Below are 22,968 nucleotides of genomic sequence, written 5' to 3'. Positions count from 1 at the left end.
GCCCCTGGCCTCCAGTGCCGGCTTCTCATATGGCGCTGATTCTAGTCCTGGCTGCTCCTCTTCTGATCCAGCTCTCTGCTATGGCCTGGGAAAGCAGTAGAAGATGGCCCAAGTCCTTGGGCCCATGCACCCGCATGGGATACCCATAGGAAGCTCCTGGCTTCGGGTCGGCACAGCTCTGGCCGTTGTGGCCATCTGGAGAGTGAACCAGCGGATGGAAGACCTGTCTCTACCTTTCTCTGTAACTCTGTCGTTCAAATAAATAAAATAAATCTTTAAAAAAAAAAAAAAACTTAGCTTGCAATCTGGCTCCACTTCCAATCCTACTCTCTGCAAATGCACCTGGGAAGGCATTGGAAGGTGGACCAAGTGCTTAGGCACCTCTCACCCATATGGGAGACCTGGATGGAGTTCCAGGCTCAACCTAGGACAGCCTCAAGAGTTGTAGCCATTTGGGGAGTGAACCAGCAGATAAAGGATATTTCTCCCTGTCACTCTGCCTTTCAAATTAATTCATAGTAAATAAATCAGCTAATCTTCTCTCTTCACTGCCAACCAGATCAGAGTTTGTGTGCTTAGTGGCCTTTTGCAGTCAGTGAAATATGTGCTGGGTGTTTCTCTGAGCTTGTTTGCCACTTCTAGTTCTACAGTTGTGGGGCATTATGGGGATTGTTGGCCAGCTGAAGGTCATATTTCGTTTTTAATTACTCTGTAATTGAGCACACAACTCAACACAACTCCTGTAATTTGCTTTGGTGTCACCTAAGGATTCTTGTACTAGACAGAGAATGCTGAAGGAGCTGGCAACCCAGGCCTTTTCAGGCGTATCCATGTAGTTGTGTTGGAGGTGAGAGGATTTGGGAAAGCTCCTTCGTGTGTTTGTCTTCATCCGAATATCCACTGGCTTTGGAGTTGGTGGAGCCCGGCTTTCTGCCCGCCAGGGCAGGAGGCGGCCCCACAGAGTGGAGCTGGAACGCCAGGAGGGGAGGCCTGTAGAAGTGCCAAGGGAGAAGGGCGGTTGTGCCCCTCACTGCGGGGAGCCAGTTCCTTGTTGCATCTGTGAACACACAGGAGAAACCTGGGCATCTGCTTTGCATAAAGTTCCAGTGTCTGGTTCTTGATTCGGTCGGTTGGGTTTTTAAATACTGTGTATTTCCCTTGGCTGACAAGGAGATGCACCTGGCTTCACTCACCTGCCAGAATGTGGGTGAAGATAGTGGCGATGCTTCAGATGCCTGGAAAAACCCTAAAAATTTCCATTTATTTGGGGGAAGTTTTTGTCCATTATTCGGTTGCATAGCAATTGAACTCAACCATAAGTACTAGCTTTGAAAATCTGCAGATGGCACAATGATAAATAATGAGTATTTAGCAGAATGAGGAACAGTCATTAGTACTAAGTGAAACATTAAGGACTGTGAACAGCCTGGCAGGTGCTAGTGAGCTGAGCGGAAGTCCTACAAGCTGATTCTGTTAGGAGGATTTCCTCAGGAACGTGGCTGTCCTTGAGGGTGACGTTGACCACTGCCTGTGAACTACAGCTGTGTGACACTGTGATTTAGAATGGCAGTTCTTGTAACGGGCTAAGTCTGGGGGCTTGGGAGAACCCACAAAGGTTTTCTTGAGAATGCCATTTAATTTTAGTTGGGGCCGGCGCCGCGGCTCACTAGGCTAATCCTCCGCCTAGCGGCGCCGGCACACCGGGTTCTAGTCCCGGTCGGGGCGCCGGATTCTGTCCCGGTTGCCCCTCTTCCAGGCCAGCTCTCTGCTGTGGCCAGGGAGTGCAGTGGAGGATGGCCCAGGTGCTTGGGCCCTGCACCCTATGGGAGACCAGGAAAAGCACCTGGCTCCTGCCATCGGATCAGCGCGGTGTGCCGGCTGCAGCGCGCCGACCGGGCGGCCATTGGAGGGTGAACCAACGGCAAAGGAAGACCTTTCTCTCTGTCTCTCTCTCTCACTGTCCACTCTGCCTGTCAAAAAAAAAAAAAAAAAAAAAAAAAAAAAAAAAAAAAAATTTTAGTTGGTTGTATGGGTGCAGGGGCTCTCCTTCCCAGAGGTGCAAGATAGGACACAAATGTCCCACATCAGAGTGTCTGGGTTTGATCCCTGTCTCTGGTTCCTGAACCCAACTTCCTGCTTATGTGGACTGTGGGAGGCAGAGATAGCTCAATTAGCTCAGTTCTTGCCTCCCACGTGGGAGACAAAGATTGAGTTCCTGGCCATTGTGGGCATTTGGAAAATGAACCAGTGGGTGGGAGCTTACCTTTTGTCTCTCTGTCTCTGTTTCTCTGCTGGTGCTACTGGTCTGACATTGTGTTGACTGCTATTTGGAAAACAAGTGTGTGATTCTAGCCCTTGAAGAACTTAATCCAGTTGTAGAGCCCCCCCCCCCCCCAATAAAGAGACATGGGACAAAAATGGTTCAAAAGCTGAGCTTCCCAGGTTTCGAATAGTTACCTGCGTCCCCATGGGGAGAGGTGCGTGTGTGCGTAAGGAATGTTTAGTATAGAAAGAGTGTGAGGAGCGAAGATGGAACAGGATGGAAAGAAACTGGAATAGGCAGGAATAGCAAAAACAAAAACAAACAAAAAAGAAACCGGGTTAGATCACTTTGGTCGGGAGGCAGAAGAACACAGAAGCTAGGTTAAGAGGGTTGGTTTTATCCTGTTGCCAGTAGGGGCCGTGGAAAGTTCTGGAGCAGAGAGCATAGTAGTGAATACTTGTTTTCAGCATTCTTTTCAGGCCCTCCTGTAAGGGAACATGCCAGGAAAGAAGCAGATTTGGGTGTGGATGGTGGGCCCTGGAGACACATGGACCTGCTTCCTGTCCAAGATCCCTACTGGGCCAGGCATCCATCCTTCTGAGAGCCATTTCCCTCTGTCCCAAAGCAAGAGAGCAGTGCTCCTTGCTCCCTAGAGAACACTGGCACATGGTCTGAGCAGTGCTGTGGGAGCCACCAGTGCAGGCCCCAGCGTGGAGTTCACTAGGGACTCAGGTTAGACACACACCCCCAGAAGGCAGAAAAGCTGAGTTCTCATGAAGAGGCAGGAAGGGATGGTTGTTGAGCGGGGGAGAACCTGAGGTGTGATGGGTTCATTTATTTCCTTCCTCTCATATGAAGAGTTTTATTTTTGTGGTATGGTGCTGCTTCTGATTTCTGGAAGAGGTTTTAAGACAGTGGTTGCTACTCCTGGCTGCACAGCAGAATCATCTGGGGGGAACTTTTAAGACCTACAAAATAGCTGTGCCTAGCCCAGACAAATTAAATTAGACTCTGGAAGACAGGGCCAGGCTTTGTTGTCTTTTTTTCTAAGTTCTCTGGGTGATTCTAGAATGCTCCAGGGTTGAGATCCTCCTGCTTCAGAGAAGAGAGAGAACATCTCTGAACAACTGCCCCTGTCTTTTTGTACCTTGAGTCTCTAAATGAATCTAATAGCTGTGCCCAAAGCGAAATGAGAAGAATTATGTGGGTTTGGCTGATTTGAAGGTTTGCTGAAGTTTCGACTTTAGCTCCTTGAACACATTTCATTGGAGCCTCATTAAGGTAATTTGGGGCCAGATTCAAAATAAGTTTTCCTAAAACCTCATCAAACGGAGGCATCTTGGAGTGCCAGCTGCTGTACAGTGAGACCCTAAACACCCTTTCAGAGACTGAGGCAACATGAGATACAGTGGTTATGCTTGGAAGATGGCCTGTGTTGGAGGCATGACTCAAGAGTTGTACAAATGACACCTCCCACACACCCCTGGTTAAGATCAGTAGGTCTGCATCGTTAGGAATGAACCAGCCTGGTTCCACAGACCAGTGAGGCCTCTCATCTTCTAGGGCTGCAGAAAGGGCCATACCTCAGGGCTTCCCTGGATGCTGGGGGTCGCCAGTTATGTTTAGCAGGTAGGAGGAGGGTCTTGGGAGTAAGCCAGATTTGGGTTCTGGTTCTTCATCAGTTGTTTTCTTTCTTTTCTCTCTCTCTTTCTTTCTCTCTCTTTTTTTCTTCTGGTTCTTAATCAGTTGTTTTCTTTCTCTCTCTCTTTCTTTCCCTCCCTCCCTTTCTCTCTTTCTTTCCCTCCCTCCCTTTCTCTCTTTCTTTCCCTCCCTCCCTCTCTCTCTTTCTTTCCCTCCCTCCCTCTCTCTCTTTCTTTCCCTCCCTCCCTCCCTCCCTCCCTCCTTCTTTCTTTCTTTCTTTCTTTCTTTCTTTCTTTCTTTCTTTCTTTCTTTCTTTCTTTCTTTCTTTCTTTCTTTCCCTCCCTCCCTCCCTCCCTCCCTCCCTCCCTCCCTCCCTCTCTCTCTCTCTCTCTCTCTCTCTCTCTCTCTCCTTTCTTTCTTTCTTTCTTTCTTTCTTTCTTTCTTTCTTTCTTTCTTTCTTTCTCCTAATCAGTTGTTCCCTTCCTTCCTTCCTTTTCTCTCTCTCTCTCTCTCTCTCTCTCTCTCTCTCCGTCTGTCTTTCTGAGTTAGGCAGAGAGAGAAGGAGAAGTCTTCCATCTGCTGGCTCACTCCCCAGATGACCCCGCAATGGCCAGAGCTGTGCCAATCCAGAGCCAGGAGCTTCTTCCAGTTCTCCCACACAGGTGCAGGGACCCAAGGACTTGGGCCATCTTCTGTTTTTCCAGGCCATAGCACAGAGCTGGATCGGAAAGTGGAACAGCCGGGACTCGAACCGTCATCCACATGGGATGCTGGCACTGCAGGCAGCAGCTTTACCTGCTATGCCACAGCGCCGGCCCCAGTCAGCTGTTTTCTAGCCTTGAGACCTTGCATAGCTCACTTTTATCTGCTTGACCAAGATCCCCTGATCCGCTAGGGTTGCTGTGAGACTTGAATGAGAAGCGTTGGGTTAGAGGCCTAGTTAAGTTCCTAGCAGATGGTCAGTGCTCCTTTTAAATGAAATTCTCTCTTCTCTGCCCCAGTTTGTCCACTTCGAAAATGCTCAGTAGCAGACCACAGTGACTTGCCAGAGTGCCAATGTGCCTCCCTGGCAGGCTGTAAGAGGTGCAAATGTCAGGAGAGGAGCAGGAAGTAGAGAGCCCTTTGGGGAAGTGGTGGCAGAGGGCAGGGTTAGTGGCAAGTGTAGAGCTGTATGCCTCACAGCTGTCTGCAGAGCCCTTAGCTCTCACTTGCGCATGACGGGCCTTGTGGTTGATTGGGGGTGGATTGTGGGTTCTGTTCCACAAGGGAGAGGGTAGGGCTGGTGGAGAGTGACTCACTGGAGGCTTCTGGGCTGCTAACTCTAGCTTGAGAAGTGGCAACCTGACTTCAAATGTCTGAGTTTTTCTGGTTTCCAGGGCACTCTTCTTCTTTTTCAAACATTATTTTTATTATTTAAAGATTTATTTTTTTTAATTTTTTTATTTAGTAAATATAAATTTCCAAAGTACAGTTTATGGATCACATTGGCTCTCCTCCCCCCATAATTTCCCTCCCACTCACACCCCTCCCATCTCCCGCTCCCTCTCCTATTCCATTCACATCCAGATTCATTTTCAATTATCTTTATATACAGAAGATCGATTCAGTATATATTAAGGAAAGATTTCATCAGTTTTCACCAATACAGAAACACAAAGTGTAAAATACTGTTTCAGTACTAGTTCTAGGATTACTTCACATTGGACAACACATTAAGGACAGATCCCACATGAGAAGTAAGTACACAGTGACTCCTGTTGTTGACTTAACAATTTGACACTCTTGTTTATGGTGTCAGTAATCTCCCTAGGCTCTAGTCATGAGTTGCCAAGGCTATGGAAGCCTTTTGGGTTCGCCGACTTTGATCTTATTCCAACAGGGTCATAGTCAAAGTGGAAGTTCTCTCCTCCCTTCAGAGAAAGGTACCTCCTTCTTTGATGGCCCCGTTCTTTCCACTGGGATCTCACTTGCAGAGATCTTTCATTTAGATCTTCTTTTTTTTTTTTTTTTTTTTTTTCCCCCCCGAGTGTCTTGGCTTTCCATGCCTAAAATACTCTCATGGGGTCTTCAGACATATCAGAATGCCTTAAGGGCTGATTCTGAGGCCAGAGTGCTATTTAGGACATCTGCCCTTCTATGAGTCTGCTGTGTATCCCGCTTCCCATGTTGGATCGTTCTCTCCCTTTTTGATTCTATCAGTAATAGCAGACACTAGTCTTCTTTGTGTGATCCCTTTGACTCTTAGACCTATCAGTATGATCAATTGTGAACTGAAGTTGATCACTTGGACTAGTGAGATGGCATTGGTACATGCCACCTTGATGGGATTGTATTGGAATCCCCTGGCACGTTTCTAACTCCACCATTTGGAGCAAGTCTGATTGAGCATGTCCCAAACTGTACATAAAGATTTATTTATTTGAAAGGCAGAGTTGCAGAGAAAGAGGGAGAGACAGAGATCTTCTATATGCTGGCTTACTCCCCAAAGGGCTGCAATGGCTGGGGCTGGGCCAGGTCAAAGCCAGGAGCCAGGAACTCCATCTGGGTCTCCCATATGTGTAGCAGGGGTCCAAGCACTTGGGCCATCTTCTGCTGCTTTCCCAGGCACATTAGCAGGGAGCTGGATTGAAAGTGGAGTACCTGGGACTTGAACCAGTGCTTATATGAGATGCAGGTATTACAGACGGTACCTTAACCCGCTGCACCACAACACTGGCCCCTCTTCTCTCATTTTAATAAAAGCTCCATCCTGGTTGCGAGCAGTAGACAGCTAGGCCTTTTTGTTTGTTTGTTTTCTTTTTAAATTTACAGCATTGGATTTAAGTATTTCCTTTTGGTTAGACCATAGCGTAGTATCAAGCAATCTAAAAAATGTCAAATATTTTTGTAATTAAGGATGAACTTGCCCCATTGAAGTGTAATAACAGTATTCCTGAGCAAAATCACATTATCTGCTTTCCCATTCTCGTTCTGCATCTGTAACTAGGTGGCAGATGGGACTTGGGAGCTTCAATGGAAGAAGAGGTAGAAAGGAGAAAGTGGGAGTGGGAGAAAGAACTTATCCACTGGTTCACTCCCCAGATGCTTAGCAACAGCCAGGGCTGGGCCAGGCTGAAGCTAGGAACCATAAACTCAATCCAAGGGCCCAGCCACTTTAACCATCATTTCCTCCTAGGGTGCACATTAGCAGGAAGCTGAAATGAGGAGCCAGAGCCAGGACATGAACCCAAGCACTCTGATAGGGGACATAGATGTCTTAAGCTACATTCTAACTACTAGGCCAAACACCCACCCCTATATTTTATTTTTAATTAGCAAATAATAATTGTACATATTTATAAGGGCACAATGTGATGTCATGATACATACTCTGTTATGATTGAATCAATCTGATTGGATCACTCACATAGTTATTTCTTTATGGTGAGAGCACTGAAACTCTGTGGACAGTTTTGACATGTGCAATACATTTGCTGTTAACTCCAGTCAACATGCTGTCCAGTAGGCCACTTAAACTTAATCCTTGTGTCTGTCTCCCCTGCCCCGCCCCCAGCTTGTGGTAACTGTGGTTCTGCTCTGTTTCTGGAACCTCTTTCCAGGGGAAGCACAACAGTAACCCAGTCCACCCTCCCAATAGATGTGCACACTTAGGAATCATGTTGCTTTGGGCAGATGGCTACAGAAGTCACTTCTACCACCATACTGCATCCCGAGCCTCCGTGGACTCTGCTGTGGTTTGAACAGGGTTTGGCTCCCCAACTCTGCAGATATGTAAGTCACAAGACACGTGTTGGTGATGCTGGCACACTGAGAGCTAGATCCAGTTGTGGTGTCTAAGGTTGAGACTTTTGGGAGGTGACTGGATTGGGTTTTTGGGGTGGAGCCTCATGGTCGCATCTTGATGGCTTTATGAGGAGGCCCATGCACAAATGTGCCCCCTGGCTCACCATGTGATCTCTCCTCTGCACATGTTTCGCCATCCACTGTGCTCAGCAGACACCAGCCCTATGGGACCATCTAATCTTGGACTGTGAGTCAATAAACTGATCCAAAATAGACCTTCTTCCTTCACAAGTAGCTTCTCTCGGGCCTTTGTTACAGTGATGAAAAGCTGACTAATACCTGTTGGAGTCACCTAATCCTGGGTTCCTCCACCTCGGCCCTTTGACCTCTGGGCCAGGCAGTTCTTTGTTGTGGGAGCTATCCTGTGCATCACAGGATGTTTAACAGCATCCCTGGCCTCGGATTATTCGCTAGACAGCAGTCTTGTCTCCTCCAGGAAAGTGACAGATGTCTCTACCCATTGCCAAATGCTTCCTGGGAACAGAATCACCCTCTATTGAGAACACTGACCTTAAAAGAGGGTGTCTTAGCAGAATGACATTTTGGGGTGCTACAGCCTGACATTGGTATCCTGGTGCTGTACGTAGCTGCTGCTTCCCTTCTGCCAAATGCTTTTCCCAAACCTCGTGCACTGTTTTTCGGCCAAGTTTATTTATTTTTATTTCATTTTTCAAGATGAATTTATTTATTTGAGAAGCAGAGTTACAGACAGAGAGAAGGAAGGACAGACAGAAAGATCTTCCATTTGTTGGTTTACTCCCTAAATGGCCGCAACAGCTGGAGTTGGGTTGATCAGAAGCCAGATCCAGGAGCCAGGAACATCTTCCAGGTCTCCTTACGTGGGTGCAGAGCCCAAGCACTTGGGCCATCTTCCACTGCTTTCCCAGGCCATAGCAGAGAGCCAGATGGGAAGTGGAGCAGCCGGGACTAGAACCGGCGCCCATATGGGACGCAAGTACCACAGGCGCCACAGCAACATATTTATAAAAGACATGTCCATATTTAAACTCAAAGTAGGTAAAACAGGTCAGCAAATGCTTGCTTAGCACCTACTAGCCGCCCAATATTGAGCTGGAATTTTAAAATGTAGTATTATTCCTCTGCTAACAGAAGGTAAGGATACCTACAGTGAATCTTGAAATTTAATATTTTACCCCTACTTTAGATAACAGCAGAACTGACCAATATTGTATTAGTCAGCTTCTCAGCTCCACAACAAATACTGAGAGAAACTTCTTATAAAGATAAGTTTATTTCAGCTTGTTTCGGAGGTTCACAGCCCAACATTGGACGGCCCCATTAGTCTGGGGTCTGATGAGGGTGGAGGCTTGGCAATGGCAGAGTGTGGAGGAACAGTCACATGGCAAGTCAGGGAGCAAAGACAGGCAGCATGCTGGTCCTGTGTTGTGCATCTCTGTAAAGCTGTCAATATTCAGCCATGGGGGTTCCATCCTTGCAACCTAATCCAAAGTTAATAATCACTTCCCTGAGACCCCCACCTTCAGACAGCACAGTTGGATTAAGTGTCTACTCTTAGGCCATTAGCCATTGTGGGGGTCAAGCCCCTAATCATGGGCCTTTCTTTGGAGGACACCCAAACTAATACCCAAACTATGGCACATTTGCTTAATTTCCTCGGTTGTATGTGCTGATTTACAGCTCTGCTATAGAATGTAAGGCCGGAAAATTTGGCAGTAAATAGTCTTGAGAAAGCAAGAATATTTATTTCAAAGCCAGAGAATTGATTTCCAAATATAAGACTGTCAGATGTTTAGGCATTTTATCTTTATGTATTCAGAAATAATTGTATTAACATATTGCTTAAGAGATTGGCCACACTACACAGATCAGTTTTGAAATATCTGCTTTATAGCCCTGTGTGAAACCAGTTAAGCATGGCACCAGGTATACAGTTGAATCACTTATAATAATTGGGTGGATGCTGTTGAATATATCATCTTTAACGTATTCCAGACGTTCCTGCTTATGGGGACTTTACCAGCCTTTGCTAAATGAACAGAATGGAAATGAATGAGGTATAAAAAGATCAGTTACCCTGGTCAGTTAACAATGCTTTCTTTTTGTCTTTGATGTTTTTTGCCCCCTAAAAGAGCTTTTTAAATCAGTGGAATTAATTAAATGGAAAGGATTTGATGAGTACTTTTTAAATAAGCATTTGTTGAATAATGACTATGAGTAATGCATAAATTATACCATCTACCACTAGTAAAGCAGTTCTGAACACCTGAGAAAAAATTTAACATTTTTTTTTAAAGATTTATTTATAAAGGCAGAGTTACACAGAGAAGGAGGGGCAGAGAGAGAGAGAGAGAGAGAGAGAGAAAGAGAGAGGGTCGGTCTTCCATCTGCTGGCTCACTCCCCAATTGGCCGCAATGGCCAAAGTTCTGCCAATCCAAAGCCAGGAGATGGGAGCTTCTTCCGGCTCTCGCGTGTGGGTGCAGGGTCCCAAGGACTTGGGCTATCTTCTGCTTTCCCAGGCCACAGCAGAGAACTGGATCAAAAGAGGAGCAGCCGGACTTGAACTGGCACCTTATGGGATGCCGGCACTGCAGGTGGTGGCTTTACCTGCTATGCCACAGCACTAGCCCATTAACATTCTTTAAAAAAAAAAAACAAAACTGTTTATTATTTAAAAACTCAGAGTTGCACAGAAAGGCAGAGAGAGAGAGAGAGAGAGAGAGAGAGAGAGAGAGGTCTTCCATCCACTGGTTTAATTCCCCAGTTGGCCGCAACGGCCAGAGCTGTGCCAATCCGAAGCCAGGAACCAGGAGCTTCTTCCAGTTCTCCCACATGGGTGCAGGGTCCCAAGCACTTGAGCCATCTTCTACTGCTTCCCCAGGCCATAGCAGAGAGCTGGATTGGAAGTGGAGCAGCCATGTCTGGAACCGTCACCCACGTGGGATGCTGATACTGCAGGTGGCAGCTTTACCCGCTATACCACGGTGCCAGCCCCGCGCGCCCCCCCCCCCCCCCCGTAACATTCTTTATATGATTTAACTGTACCTTCATCTAAGCAGCAGGCTGAACTGGGTTTGTGTTTCTTGCTTAATTACTAGTAAGAATTATCTGGGGAGGATATTAAAATTTGTACAGACCTGGTAGAAGGCCAAGGGACATGGTTTTGTTTTTATGTTAAAGACAGAGAGAGAGGCAGTTGAGTAAGAGCATTCAAATACACTCCCATCTGCTGGTTCACTCCCCAAATGTCTGAAACTGGGCCACACCAAAGACTGAAACCTCATCCAGGTCTCCCACATGGCTGACAGGGACCTAACTACTTGAACCATCACCTGCTGCCTCACAGGGTGAGCATTAGCAGAAAGCTGGAATCTACAGCAGACTGGGGATTCAAGCCCAGTCACTCTGACATGAGATACCTCCGTCCAAAGTGGCATCTTAACCCCTATATCAAATGATTGCCTCAGGAATATGTATCTTTAAGCACCAGCTGCTGCCTCAGCCCTGCCACGTCGGGTGACTTTTATTGCCAGGCTGGTTTAGGAAATCACTGGTTTTGATTTCTTTGGGAAATCTCATCAGACCATCTATAGTCCATCTTTGCTTGTTTTCTTAATCATATACCTGAGTGTGTGTATAAAATACCAACCTTAAACACTAAAATTCGTGAATCATAGTCTTTTCACTGCTACCACACCTACTTTTGAATGCCTATATTTTATTTTCTTAAACTTTTCATTTGAGATAACTGTGGATCCACCTGCAGTTATAAAAAAGTAGGGAGATTCCCTTGTAGCCTTTACTGCAAAACTTTACTTGCAGAACTATAGTATGACATCATAATAAGGACCCTGATGTTAATACAGTCAAGATGTAGACTTTCCATCAGAACAAGCATCCCCCACTGTTCCCTTCTGTAGCCGCACCCAGTTCCCTCCCACAGCCATCCTACCACCTTAGCCTTAACTACACACAACCATTAATCTCTTCTCCATCTCTGTAATTTTGTCATTTAAAGAATTTCTATAAATAGAACCATACAATGTATAACCTTTTAGGATTGGGTTTTTTTCACTCAGTGGAATTCTCTGTAGATTCACACAAGTTGTATGTGTCTATAGTTCATTCCTTTTTTCTTTTTCTGAGTTGTGTGCCATGGTAGAATCTAAAAAAGCTGCCATGAACATTCACAGGTCTGATGGACAGAAGTTTTCATTTCTTTGGAATAAACGCACAGGAGTTAAGGAGCTGGAGTGTATGGTAACTGCATACAAGTTCTTAAAATACTACCAGTCTGTTTCAAAGTGTCTGTCCTGTTTCACACTTCCATAGGCACTGTAAGAGTGGCCCAGTTTCTCTGTATTCAGCATTCAATATTAGCACTGTTTTATTTCAGCCATTCTGAAAGAGATATGATGGTTATCTCATTGTTTATGTGCTAGCTGTATATCCTCTTCAGTGAAACATCTTTCCAGACTTTGGCCATTTTCTAATTAGATTGTATTTTATTTGTTGTTAGGTTTGTTTTTTTGTAGAACAATAGTTTTAAATTTTGATGATTTTTTTTAGATCTTTGATTTCTTTCATTGATGTTTTGTGGTTTCTAATATACAGTCCTAGGTATGTTTTAGATTTACACCTAATGGGTTTTTGTTTTCAGTGTCTTTGTGTTCTTGTTAGTGTATAAAATATGCTGTGGCATGGGATGCACAGCTGGATTTATTCCATGTTCTTGTCTTAGAATGATAGATGAACTCAAAGCAGAGACATAGATTAAAGCATAAGAATGACAGCAGCTCTGCCACGGCTTGGGAAGTAGAAGATGGCCCAAGCCATGCGTTGGAGACAGGAAAGAAGCTCCTGGCTACTGGTCTCACATCAGCCCAGCTCCAGCAGTTGTGGCCATTTGGGGAGTGAACCAGCAGATGGAAGACTTTTTTTTTCCTCTCTCTCTCTGCCTCTCCCTCTCTAATAAATAAATAAATCTTTTAAAAAAGAATGAGAGTAGAATTTGTTACAAGAGTTTAAAGAAAAAGTACGCACTCAGACATTGACTGCAGGCAACTTCCTGAGGGAGAGTTGCCCCCACCCAAGTTCAGTAACCCCTTTATTAGGTGATATGTGGTACCCTAACTGAATATATGGATAGAGTGGAGTTTGGGCAGGGTTCAGTGCTTGGTGATCTCTGGGAAGGTTTCAGGGTGCCTCCATATAGAGCTCAGCGTACCATCCACCACTTGATTGTCTTGTGCAGAATGGGAGATTGAGGCTTAGGTGCATGATGGGGAAGTGGGTGTGCTGAGTTAGCACACAAGAGGGTGGAGTTTTTAGTGGTACATGGCTGCAGCAAGGAGACTCCTGGAAGTCTCTCAGCTCCTTTTCTCCCATTAGCTTCTTGCCTCGCCCTATCAGATGTACTATTGATATTTGCATATTTACCTTATATCCTATCACCTTGTCAAGCTTATTTATTAGTTATAGTGTTTTTACATCCCTTGGTGTTTTCTACATTGACTTTGTCAGCCACAGTAAGAATAGTTTTCTTTCTTTTGATCTGTATACCTTTCATTTCTTTTTTCTAGCTTTATTGCATTGACTAGACTTTCTAATACTATGGCAAATAAAAGTAATGAGATGGACATCTTTGTGTTATTTCTGATTTAGGGAAATATATTAGGTCTTTTACCATTAAGTATTTCAGCTATAGGACTTTTGTAGAAGCTTTCTATCAGCTTGAGGAGGTTCCCTTCTATTGCTATTTTTCTGAAAGATTTTATTATGAAAGGGTATTTTGTCAAATGCTTTCTGAATATTTTTATGTAACTATGTGATTTTTCTTCCTTAGCTTGTAAGTATGGTAGATTATATTGATTGGTTTTTTAAAAAAGAGATTTATTTACTTATTTGAAAGGCAGAGTGACCAAGAGAGAGGGAGACAGAGAGTGAGCAAAAAGAGAGAGAGAACAAGAGATCTTCCATCTGCTTGTTCATTTCCCAAATCCCACAACAGCTGGGAGTGGGCCACGCTGAAGCCAGAAGCCTAGAACACCATCTCTGTCCCTCATAGGAGTGACAGAGACCCAAGCACTTGGGCCATCCTCTGCGGCCTCCCAGGAACATTAGGGAGCTAGGTTGGAAGTGGAGCAGCCAGGACTTGAACTTCTGCTCTTCTCCAATGCTTGCCCCAACACTGGTTGATTTTTGAGTAATAAACTGGCCTTACATTATAGGAGTAAGCCCCACTTGGTCATGGTGTATGCTGCTTTTTTTTTTTTTTTTTTTTTATGTTGCTGAATATGGTTTGCTAATTGTTTTGGAAACGATCTTCAAGACTGTACTCATGAATTCACGAATGAGGTTGGTTTGTAGTTCTCTTTTTTTGTGCTGTCTTTGGTTTTTGTGTAAGGTTAATACTTGCTTCATCAAACAAATTGAGAAGTGTTCCTTCCTTTTCTATTTTCTAGAAGAGTTTGTGTAGAATTAGTGTTATTCTTTACGTTTGATAGAATTCTATAGTGAAATCTTTGGGCCTGGATGTTCCTTTTTTTTCTTTCTTTTTTTTTTTTTGGCAATTATCAAGTATTGAATTCAGTTTTTTAAAGATTTATTCATAGCCATTGTAATCCATTAACTGTACTTTGGAAATTTATATTTATTAAATAAAAAAAAGATTTATTCATTCATTTGAGAAGCAGAATGAATGAGAGAGAGAGAGAGAGAGAGAGAGAGAGAGATATCTTCCATCTGGTGGTTTTACTGCCCAAATGGCTGCAACAGCAGAGCTGGGCCAATCCAAAGCCAAGAGCCAGGAGTTTCTTCCAGCTCTCCCACATGAGTGCAGGGGCTCAAGCACTTGGGCCATCTTCCACTGCTTTCCCAGGCCATTAGCAGGGAGCTGGATTGGAAGTGGAGCTGCTGGGACTTGAACCAGTGCTTCTGTGGGATACCGGTGCTGCAGGTGGAGGCTTAACCTACTAGCCATAGCCCCATCCCCATGAATTCAGTTTTTTAAAAGATCTGTTTATTTAATTTAAAGGCAGAGTTACAGAGAGAAATATCTCCCAATTGCTGGTTCACTCCCCAAAAGACCACAATATCTAGGGCTGAGCCTGGCTGAAACCAGGAGCCTGGAACTCTTATCCAGATCTCCCATGTGGGTGGCAGGAGCTCAGGTATTTGGCCCGTTTTCTGCTTTCCCAGGTGCATTAGCAGGGAGCTGGATTGGAAGCAGAACAGCTGGGACTCGAACTGATGCTCACAGGGGATGTTGGCATCATAGGTGGCAACTTAGCCCACTGAACCACAATACCATCCTGTGATTTCAGTGTTTTAATAGTTATAAAAATAGTCAAATTATTTATTTTGTAGTGGCTGGGCTGTGGTACTGAAGTATTGTGAGGAAGTGGTCCATCTCTGTTGTTAAATTTATGTAGGTAAGATTTGTTCATAGCACTCCCTTACCTTGTGGTATCTGAAGAGTCTGTAGCAATACCATTTTGTTCCTGATGCTGGTAATTTGTGTGTTTTCTCTCTCTCCCACTAGTTTTGCTAGAGGTCAGCCCATTTTATTGTTCTTTTCTAAGAATTGGCTTTTCATTTCATGATTTTTTTTTTCTCAAAAGTTTTCAACTTTATCAATTTCTGCTTTTATCTGAATCTGTGTCCTTCCTTCTTATGCCTTTAGGTTTATTACACTCTTCTTCTAGGTCCTTGAGAGAGTGAGCTTCGATGATTTCTTTGATGTTCTTCTCCTTTTTAATAAAAGCCATTTAGTGCTGTCAGCACGACTTTAGTTCACAAAGTTGAACTTTGCTGGCTAGAAATAAAAGCCAGCAAAGACCGATGGACAGGAGAAAAGCATGTTTAATCCAAGTTTTATATGCAATGGGGAACTTCAGACATGAAGACCCCAAAACTCAGGGAAGACTGTCTGTTTCTATGCTCAGGTTTGATAAAGAATGAACAGCCCCATTGAAGTATGGTTGGTATGATCTAAGGATAAAAGACTGATGCAGAACTCAGCAAGGCCATGGCCTGTGTGTTCACTTCCCTCATATTCTCTGCGTGGTGCTCCTTCCCCCTAAGTGTAGGGCAGGAGCCCTTCGGGAATGAGGTTCTTGTGGCCTCTGACAGACAAGGTACATCAGAGAACTTCTTGATGGACAGTTCTTAGGCAGAAAGCCAGGGGGAAGGTTAAGGTAGTATTTATTTCCAGGTTTTATGACTGGCTTTGGAAGAAAGGGACTCTGGTCTGTGACCATCCTTGAAGAAAAGGAATCCTAGTTTCTGTAGCCTGCCTGGGGCAGAGAAAGAAGGGCAGGGAAAATCCAGAAAGATCTTTCTTCTGAGCTCCTTCCTTCCCTTCAGAGTGTCCAGCATGCCATGGCTTCATGCTCCTGGGTATCAGGTTCTGAACCCCAGCGCTGTCTTCTTTCAGTTCAATGTATCGTTATTTTTATAATTTTCCTTGATATTTCGTCTTTGGTTCATGGAGTATTTACAAGTGTGTAATTTAGTTTTCCTGTTATCTTTGTGTTATTAATTTCTTGCTCATATATTTTCATTTCTTTTAAATTTGTTGAGGTTTGCTTTATGGCTCAGGATATGGTCTGCACTGGTTTGTGTTGCATGGTCACTTGTAAAGAATGTGTGTTTTTCTGTTATTGGATGGAGTGCTCTGTAAATGTTAATTAGTTCTGTTGGCTGATGATATTACTGAATTCTTCCTCCCTGCTTTTCTGTTTAGGTGTATCAATTACTGAGAGAGGGATGTTGGAGTTTCCAACTGTAACTGCGAATTTGTCTGTTTCTTTGTTCAGTTCTGTAAGCTTTTGCTTTACATATTTCATAGTTTCATTGTTTGGTACATGCATATTTAAGATTGCTATGTCTTCCTAGTGTGTTACCCTTTTTGTCTTTATGATATATTCCAAGTACAGGTTGAGTGTCCCTTATCTGAAATGCTTGATGCCAGAAATGCATCAGTCTATAACTTTATTTTCTCTGAAGTCTACTTTATCTGATAATTTTACTTATATTTTATTCTCTGTTTTTTAAAAGATTTATTTATTTATTTGAAAGGCAGAATTACAGAGAGGCAGAGGCAGAGAAAGAGCCAGAGGTCTTTCATCTGCTGGTTCACTCCCCAAAATGCTGCAATGGCTGCAGCTACACCGGTCCAAAGCCAGGAGCCAGGAGCTCCTGTTCTCTGGGTCTCCCATGTGGGTGCAGGGGCCCAAGGGCTTGGGCCATCCTCTACTACTTTCCCAGGCCATAGCAGAGAGCTGGATCAGAAATGGAGCAGCCAGGACTTGAACTGGCACCCACATGGAATGCCGGCATTGCAGGTGGAGGCTTTACCTGCTATGCCACAGCACTGGCCCCTCATTCTCTATTTTTATAACTGAGGCTCTCCCGCTTCCCTCTTTTTTTTAGGAATATATCATTCGAGTACAAAGAGGAATTTCTGTAGAAAACAGCTGGCAGGTAAGCATTTTTTGTTGTTGTTGTTGTTAGAAAAATGTTTAATCTGTGACCAAAACCCTGGCTTAGGGCATCTAAAAATCTGGAAAATTCAGAGAATATGAATAAATATAATTGTGTTTCTTTTAGCTATACATTTTTAGCTTTAAGACAAGTATTATAAGACTTTAAAACTTTTCCTAGTTGTTTAGGTAAGTTATATATGATGTTACGAGGAGGAATCTGTTCTCCAGCTTAACCCAGAGCACGCAGGACCTGGAGCCTCCTTCCCCATAGCTATAGTACAAGTGGATGAACTTAGATTTCAACCCGACAGGTAGAGGTAAGACACTGTCCCGGACACTGTACAGTTTGGGACACTACATTTCATGGACACTCAAGTCCACTCCTGGGCAACTTCTAGTGCTAGCTCCCTCACTGTCTCTCTAGAGGGGCTTCCGGGGGCCTCAGGCTCTGCTTTCCTCCGTAGCCTCAGAGAGAAAATATCGCAGTAAGGTCTAGATAGAGGGCCTCCCCCTGCCCCCCCCCCCCCGACTTACAGAGGGTAACTGAATTCTGTGTGGGGGCCATTTCTTTCCAGGTTTAGCTGTTAAAATCACCACCCCCTCCCCCTTCCGAAGTTTTGTCTTACCCTTCAGGGCCCAACTTGAACCTTACCTCCCCCCTTAAGCAGTCTCTAGCCACAGTGGCCCACACTTGGTATTTTCTTTGTGGGAAACTTCATACTGCTTTTTGTTTGAATACTTACGTTGAACCTCTCTGGAGTACTTACCAAGTGTTCAGCATTGACTCAAGCACATTAATCCATTTTGACCCTTGAAAACCAGTGCCATGCTGTCATTTTATCCCCATTTTACATCAGAGAAGTTAACTGACTTGTCTGAGGTCACAGCTAGGTCACTGGTAGGACAGGAATGGAATTCAAATGTTCATGGTTAACCACTATGTATACCTTTTAGCTGCTTCTTTCTTATGAGGCAAGGCTTTATGTTTAGGCTTTTTGGTGTGTGCTTGGCTATCAAGACCAACTGCAGTGTCTTGCCAGAAAAATCAACCCTTGGGGCAGTTTTCTAAGTCCAGAAACTGCTTTAGGAACCTGAGGGCGCTTGACAAAAATGCAGGCTCTTGGGCCCCACTAGACCTGCTGAGCTGCTCCATGGGTGGGGTCCTGGGTGACCTCCAGCTAATTCTCCTGCACAGTAACTTCTGAGAATCACTGATGAAGGTTAAAGTCAAACTGCTCTAAAGCAAAGTAATGTGCTTGCCCTGCATGTGAACAGCTAGAAGAATCCGGCTGTGGCAGAATCCCTGGTATAAATACAACTAAGAAAGAATGTGTAGACAGTGATGGTGGGAGGGAGGAAGCCTGGGCAGTCAGGTGCAGGTGTGGCAGCCCTGCGTGCTGGCCTATTCCAGGCCTCAGGGTGGTGGGATCTCCATGGGAGGGAATTGCATCCAGGATGAGGAGAAACTTGCCTCAAAACTCCCTCCGTTGTTTGATTCCATGCTCAGTAAACTTTTTTTGGTATATCATAATAATGCATTGTTCCAGGCACCTAGTTAATAAGAAAGATAAGACAAAGGGCTGTTTGTCCTGAAAAGTAATATTCTTCTAGAACCAGTTTGTGTCTGGAGATTTTGGCTGGCATTACCAGTTTCTCATAGTCCAGCCCGCTTTGGGATACTGCTAGGGCTGTCGTGAACCTGTTAAACAAGGTGAGCGCTGCATCTGAGCCCTCCTACCCTGCACATGAGTGCTTGGCCTCTGGAAGGCCAGCAAAGAAGGAAATGGAGAGCGATTGTCTTTGACGACTCGAAATAGCACCGTCTTGTCTCTTACAGATTGTTAGAAGATACAGCGACTTTGATTTGCTGAACAACAGCTTGCAGGTAAATGCCTTGAAACGCTGGCGGCTCACAGTAATTGCTTCGGATGCCTTGGGAACAGCAGAGTCAGAAACCAGAAACTAGCCAATTTCCCTGGCAAAGGAGATGGGTTTGTACTTTAAACAGATGATGTATGACTCTAAAATTAAGCTTTTGCGAGTGAACATGTGACGTGTAATTAATAAACCATCTTGCAGCTGAGTCCCTTGCGTCAGTGTGCCCCTGCAGCAATCCCGCGATGCTGACGGAGCCTGTCCTTTTCACTGCTTCGGAAAGGTTGAGCGAGATTCTCAGGCTGTCCACTGAACTCACCGCCTGCTTGGCAGTGCACATCAGTGTTCAATAGCAACAGTAGAGACTCAGCCTTTGCGGTTTAACTTTGTCCTTTGACTATGAGGAGTCTTCAAAAAGTTCACGGAAAATTTGAGTGAAGGATAATGTGCGTTTTCTGTGAATTTTTTGAAGCCCCTTCATATGTTTTTCTTTCTTTTAAAGATTTACTTATTTATTTGAAAGACAGGGTTACAGAGAGGCAGAGGCAGAGACAGAAAAGATAGAGGTCTTCTATCTGCTGGTTCACTCCCCGAGTGCCTGCAAAAACTGGAGCTGAGCCAGTCCGAAGCCAGGAGCCAGGAGCTTCTTCTGGGTCTCCCACGTGGGTGCAGGGGCCCAAGGACTTGGGCCATCTTCTGCTGCTTTCCCAGGCCATAACAAAGAGCTAGATCGGAAGTGGAGCAACCAGGACTCGTACGGGTGCCCTTATGGGATGCTGGCACTGCAGGCGGCAGCTTTACCCGCCGCGCCATAGTGCCAGCCCCTCATATGTTTTTCTAGGCCCCTTTAGTTTAAATGTTCCTGACTCGGCCACAAGGGAAAGCAAGATGAGCTGCAAAATCTTTGGAGGCAGCCAGTGCTGGTAATGGAGGGTCCTTGAGGGCCGTAGCCATGCTGCAAGTGCTGTGGCACCACCCAGGTCTTCACCTGGCGGACTGGCCTGCTAGTGCAGTGAACTGTGTCATACTTTGGATTGCTGTGGTGACCTAAAACCCTTTCCTGCTGCAGCCCGTCGTGGGCGAGCTAGCCATCTTCCATTCTTCAGAGTGACCTCTGATCTGCTCCACCAAGGTCAGCGTACTGCTGGGAGCACAATGTTTTCATTCCTTCCGAAGACCACATTTTAGTGATCAGACTTGAGATAACAGCATTTTTAGAGCCCAGACTTTCTTCACATTGTTGACAATACTGCTGGAAGCATGAATTCCTGTTTTTCTTTGGAAAGGATTGGTTCAAGTATCTGCAGATCTCTGTAGTTGCCGCATTTGCCATGCATTTGACACATGGTGTCTTATCTTACTATTTTTTTTAAAGGTTTGCTTATTTATTTCAAAGTTATGACAAAGAGAGAAAGAGACCTATCTTCCATCCACTGGTTCATGCCCCAAATGGCCACAACAATCAGGTCTGGGCCAGACTGAAGCTAGCATCTAGGAACTCCATCCAGGTCTTCCACATGGGTGGCAAGGACCCAAGTACTTGGATTGCAAATGGAGTAGGCCATGGGATATAGATGTTCCAAGTAGTGACCTAAACTGCTGTGTCACAATATCTGCTCCCTTTTCATATTTTAATTTTAATATGACCAATTTAAAATCTCCAGAATATTTGCAAAGATCAAATTGTCCTCGCTGATGGATTTAACTGGGTTCACTTGTAAATGTTAATAGCCTGTTGTTTGTGCCTAGATTGAAGCTAACCCTGTGATGATGCTGAGATGAGGGACCGTGTACGGTTTATTCCAGCAATGGATTTTCTCCTCACATTGCGCCCCTCTCCCCATGCAGTGGCCCATGTAATGTTTGTATGGTGGTTTGAGCACCTGGAAGTTAACACTGGGCCTACTGTGTGCCCACCTTTATGTACAAGCCAACCAGGCAGAGCTGAGTCAGACTCTAGGAAGAAACATGTCTGAAATTGCAGTTGCCTAGGCCCAGCTCCTTACAGTAGGAGTGGGGAGAAGGTTTTTTTTTTTTTTTTTTTTTTAAGATTTATTTATTGATTTGAAAGGCAAAGTTACAGAGAGGCAGAGGCAGAGAGAAAGGTCTTTCATCCGCTGGTTCACTCCCCAAATGGCTGCAACGACTAGAGCTGAGCCAATCTGAAGCCAGGAGCTTCTTTCCAGTTCCTTATGCGGGTGCAGGGGCCAAAGGACCTGAGCCATCTTCCACTGCTCTCCCAGGCCTTATCAGAGAGCTGGATCGGAAATGGAGCAGCTGGGACTTGAAACGGCGCCCAGATGGGATGCCAGTGCTTGAGGCAGATGCTTAGCCCGCTATACCACATGGCCAGCCCAGGGATGAAAGGTTTTAGCTCCCACTTGATATTTCTTTGGGGATACATGGTTGAATCTCTGTGACTATTCAGTGATGGCCTTTTTAATATAATAGAGTTTTATTTTTGCCGCAGTGTAATTTTCCCTTTTAAAATGGGCACTTGCCATGTGTATCTTATTTCAAATGCAAATATCCGCATGTATTGATGTTGGCTTGTGTTGGGCAGAATATGGCCAGACATCACTTCAGTGGGAGGTTTTTCTGGATCCAAGTAAACAAACAGAAGAAAGTACACACAGCTTTTTGGCAAGAAAATAATTTCAAAACAACCTCTATAAAGCAGACCCAAAAAGACTCCAAAACCACAGAATGAAACTGTGACCATGATCTTCAGTGTCTGATTACCCTTTTGACAGACAAATGAGTTCCTGCTGAAAAAGAGAAATATAATACATGTATGCAGAGTTGTCTGAGTCCAACGGGAACATGCCCCATTTGGGGACAGAGGGGAAGGAAGCATAGTGCAGAATTATCATGCAGTCTAATACAACCATCCAAAATGTTTAGGGAAAAAATTGTAATGCAGTTTGCCAAAATGTGAACAGTGACAATCTCCAGGTGGTGGGATTATGGGCTGTGTTTTTTTGTGCTTCTTTATACTGTTCTATACTTTCCAAGTTATGTACAAATAAGCCCATGTAAGCTAGATAAGTAGAAACATAGGAAAAAAGCTGTGTATATCAAACTTTCCAGTGCAGGCATATTTTGTGGTAAGAACTATGAAAAATCAACATCATATTGTAAATTCAGCAACAAATTAGTGATCATTTAGGGAGACAGCATACAATGAGGAGAAAGAAGCAGGTGGTTGAAATGATGGAAAGTGAGCAGAGAGGGAGGCACTTGGGCTCTTAGGTAGGGCCAACCTTGGGTCAGTCATTTCTTCCTCTCTGTAAGGAAGAGATGAACCAGGAGACTTCGAGATCTCTTACAGCACAAATGTTTTGTGATTCATGTTTTACTGTCCATGGTTGACCTTGGAGAGACTTTACTATACATTGGAAGAAAACTGAGGCAAGTTAAGGGTTTATTGAGAGCTGTCTAGAAGACGTTGGAAGGTAACTTGCAGGTCATTAAGATCTTAGGGAGGAAGTTAGTAAGAAGGAGTGAACAGGTTGCATTGAAAGGTTTTCTCAGGGCGGCGCCGCACCTCAATAGGCTAATCCTCCACCTAGCGGCGCCGGCACTCGGGGTTCTAGTCCTGGTTGGGGCGCCGGATTCTTGTCCTGGTTGCCCCCTCTTCCAGGCCAGCTCTCTGCTGTGGCCAGGGAGTGCAGTGGAGGATGGCCCAGGTGCTTGGGCCCTGCACCCCATGGGAGACCAGGAAAAGCACCTGGCTCCTGCCTTCGGATCAGCACAGTGCGCCGGCCGCAGTGCGCCAGCTGTGGCAGCCATTGCAGGGTGAACCAACGGCAAAAGGAAGACCTTTCTCTCTGTCTCTCTCTCTCACTATCCACTTTGCCTGTCAAAAAATATATATA

The 22,968-nt window shown here is 44.8% G+C and overlaps 1 protein-coding gene across 9 annotated transcripts in view; it reads left to right on the top strand.

Moving 5' to 3' along the window:
- The window catches only part of PXK (PX domain containing serine/threonine kinase like), a 96,509-nt gene that overhangs the window by 18,676 nt on the left and 54,865 nt on the right, over positions 1-22,968 (top strand). For 8 of the 9 annotated variants that reach the window (XM_008260843.4, XM_051851521.2, XM_051851520.2 and 5 more), the window contains exons 2-3: positions 17,163-17,213; positions 19,053-19,100. In XM_008260843.4, coding sequence (XP_008259065.2) covers positions 17,163-17,213; positions 19,053-19,100 — 99 coding nt within the window. Of the gene's footprint in view, positions 1-17,162; positions 17,214-19,052; positions 19,207-22,968 lie in introns of those variants that run through there. The other variant, XM_017343903.3, reaches the window with a different exon arrangement.

The sequence above is a fragment of the Oryctolagus cuniculus genome, chromosome 10 (assembly GCF_964237555.1).
Source record: "Oryctolagus cuniculus chromosome 10, mOryCun1.1, whole genome shotgun sequence".
NCBI lineage: Eukaryota > Metazoa > Chordata > Mammalia > Lagomorpha > Leporidae > Oryctolagus > Oryctolagus cuniculus.
This window is presented reverse-complemented; position numbering and strand designations above follow the sequence as displayed.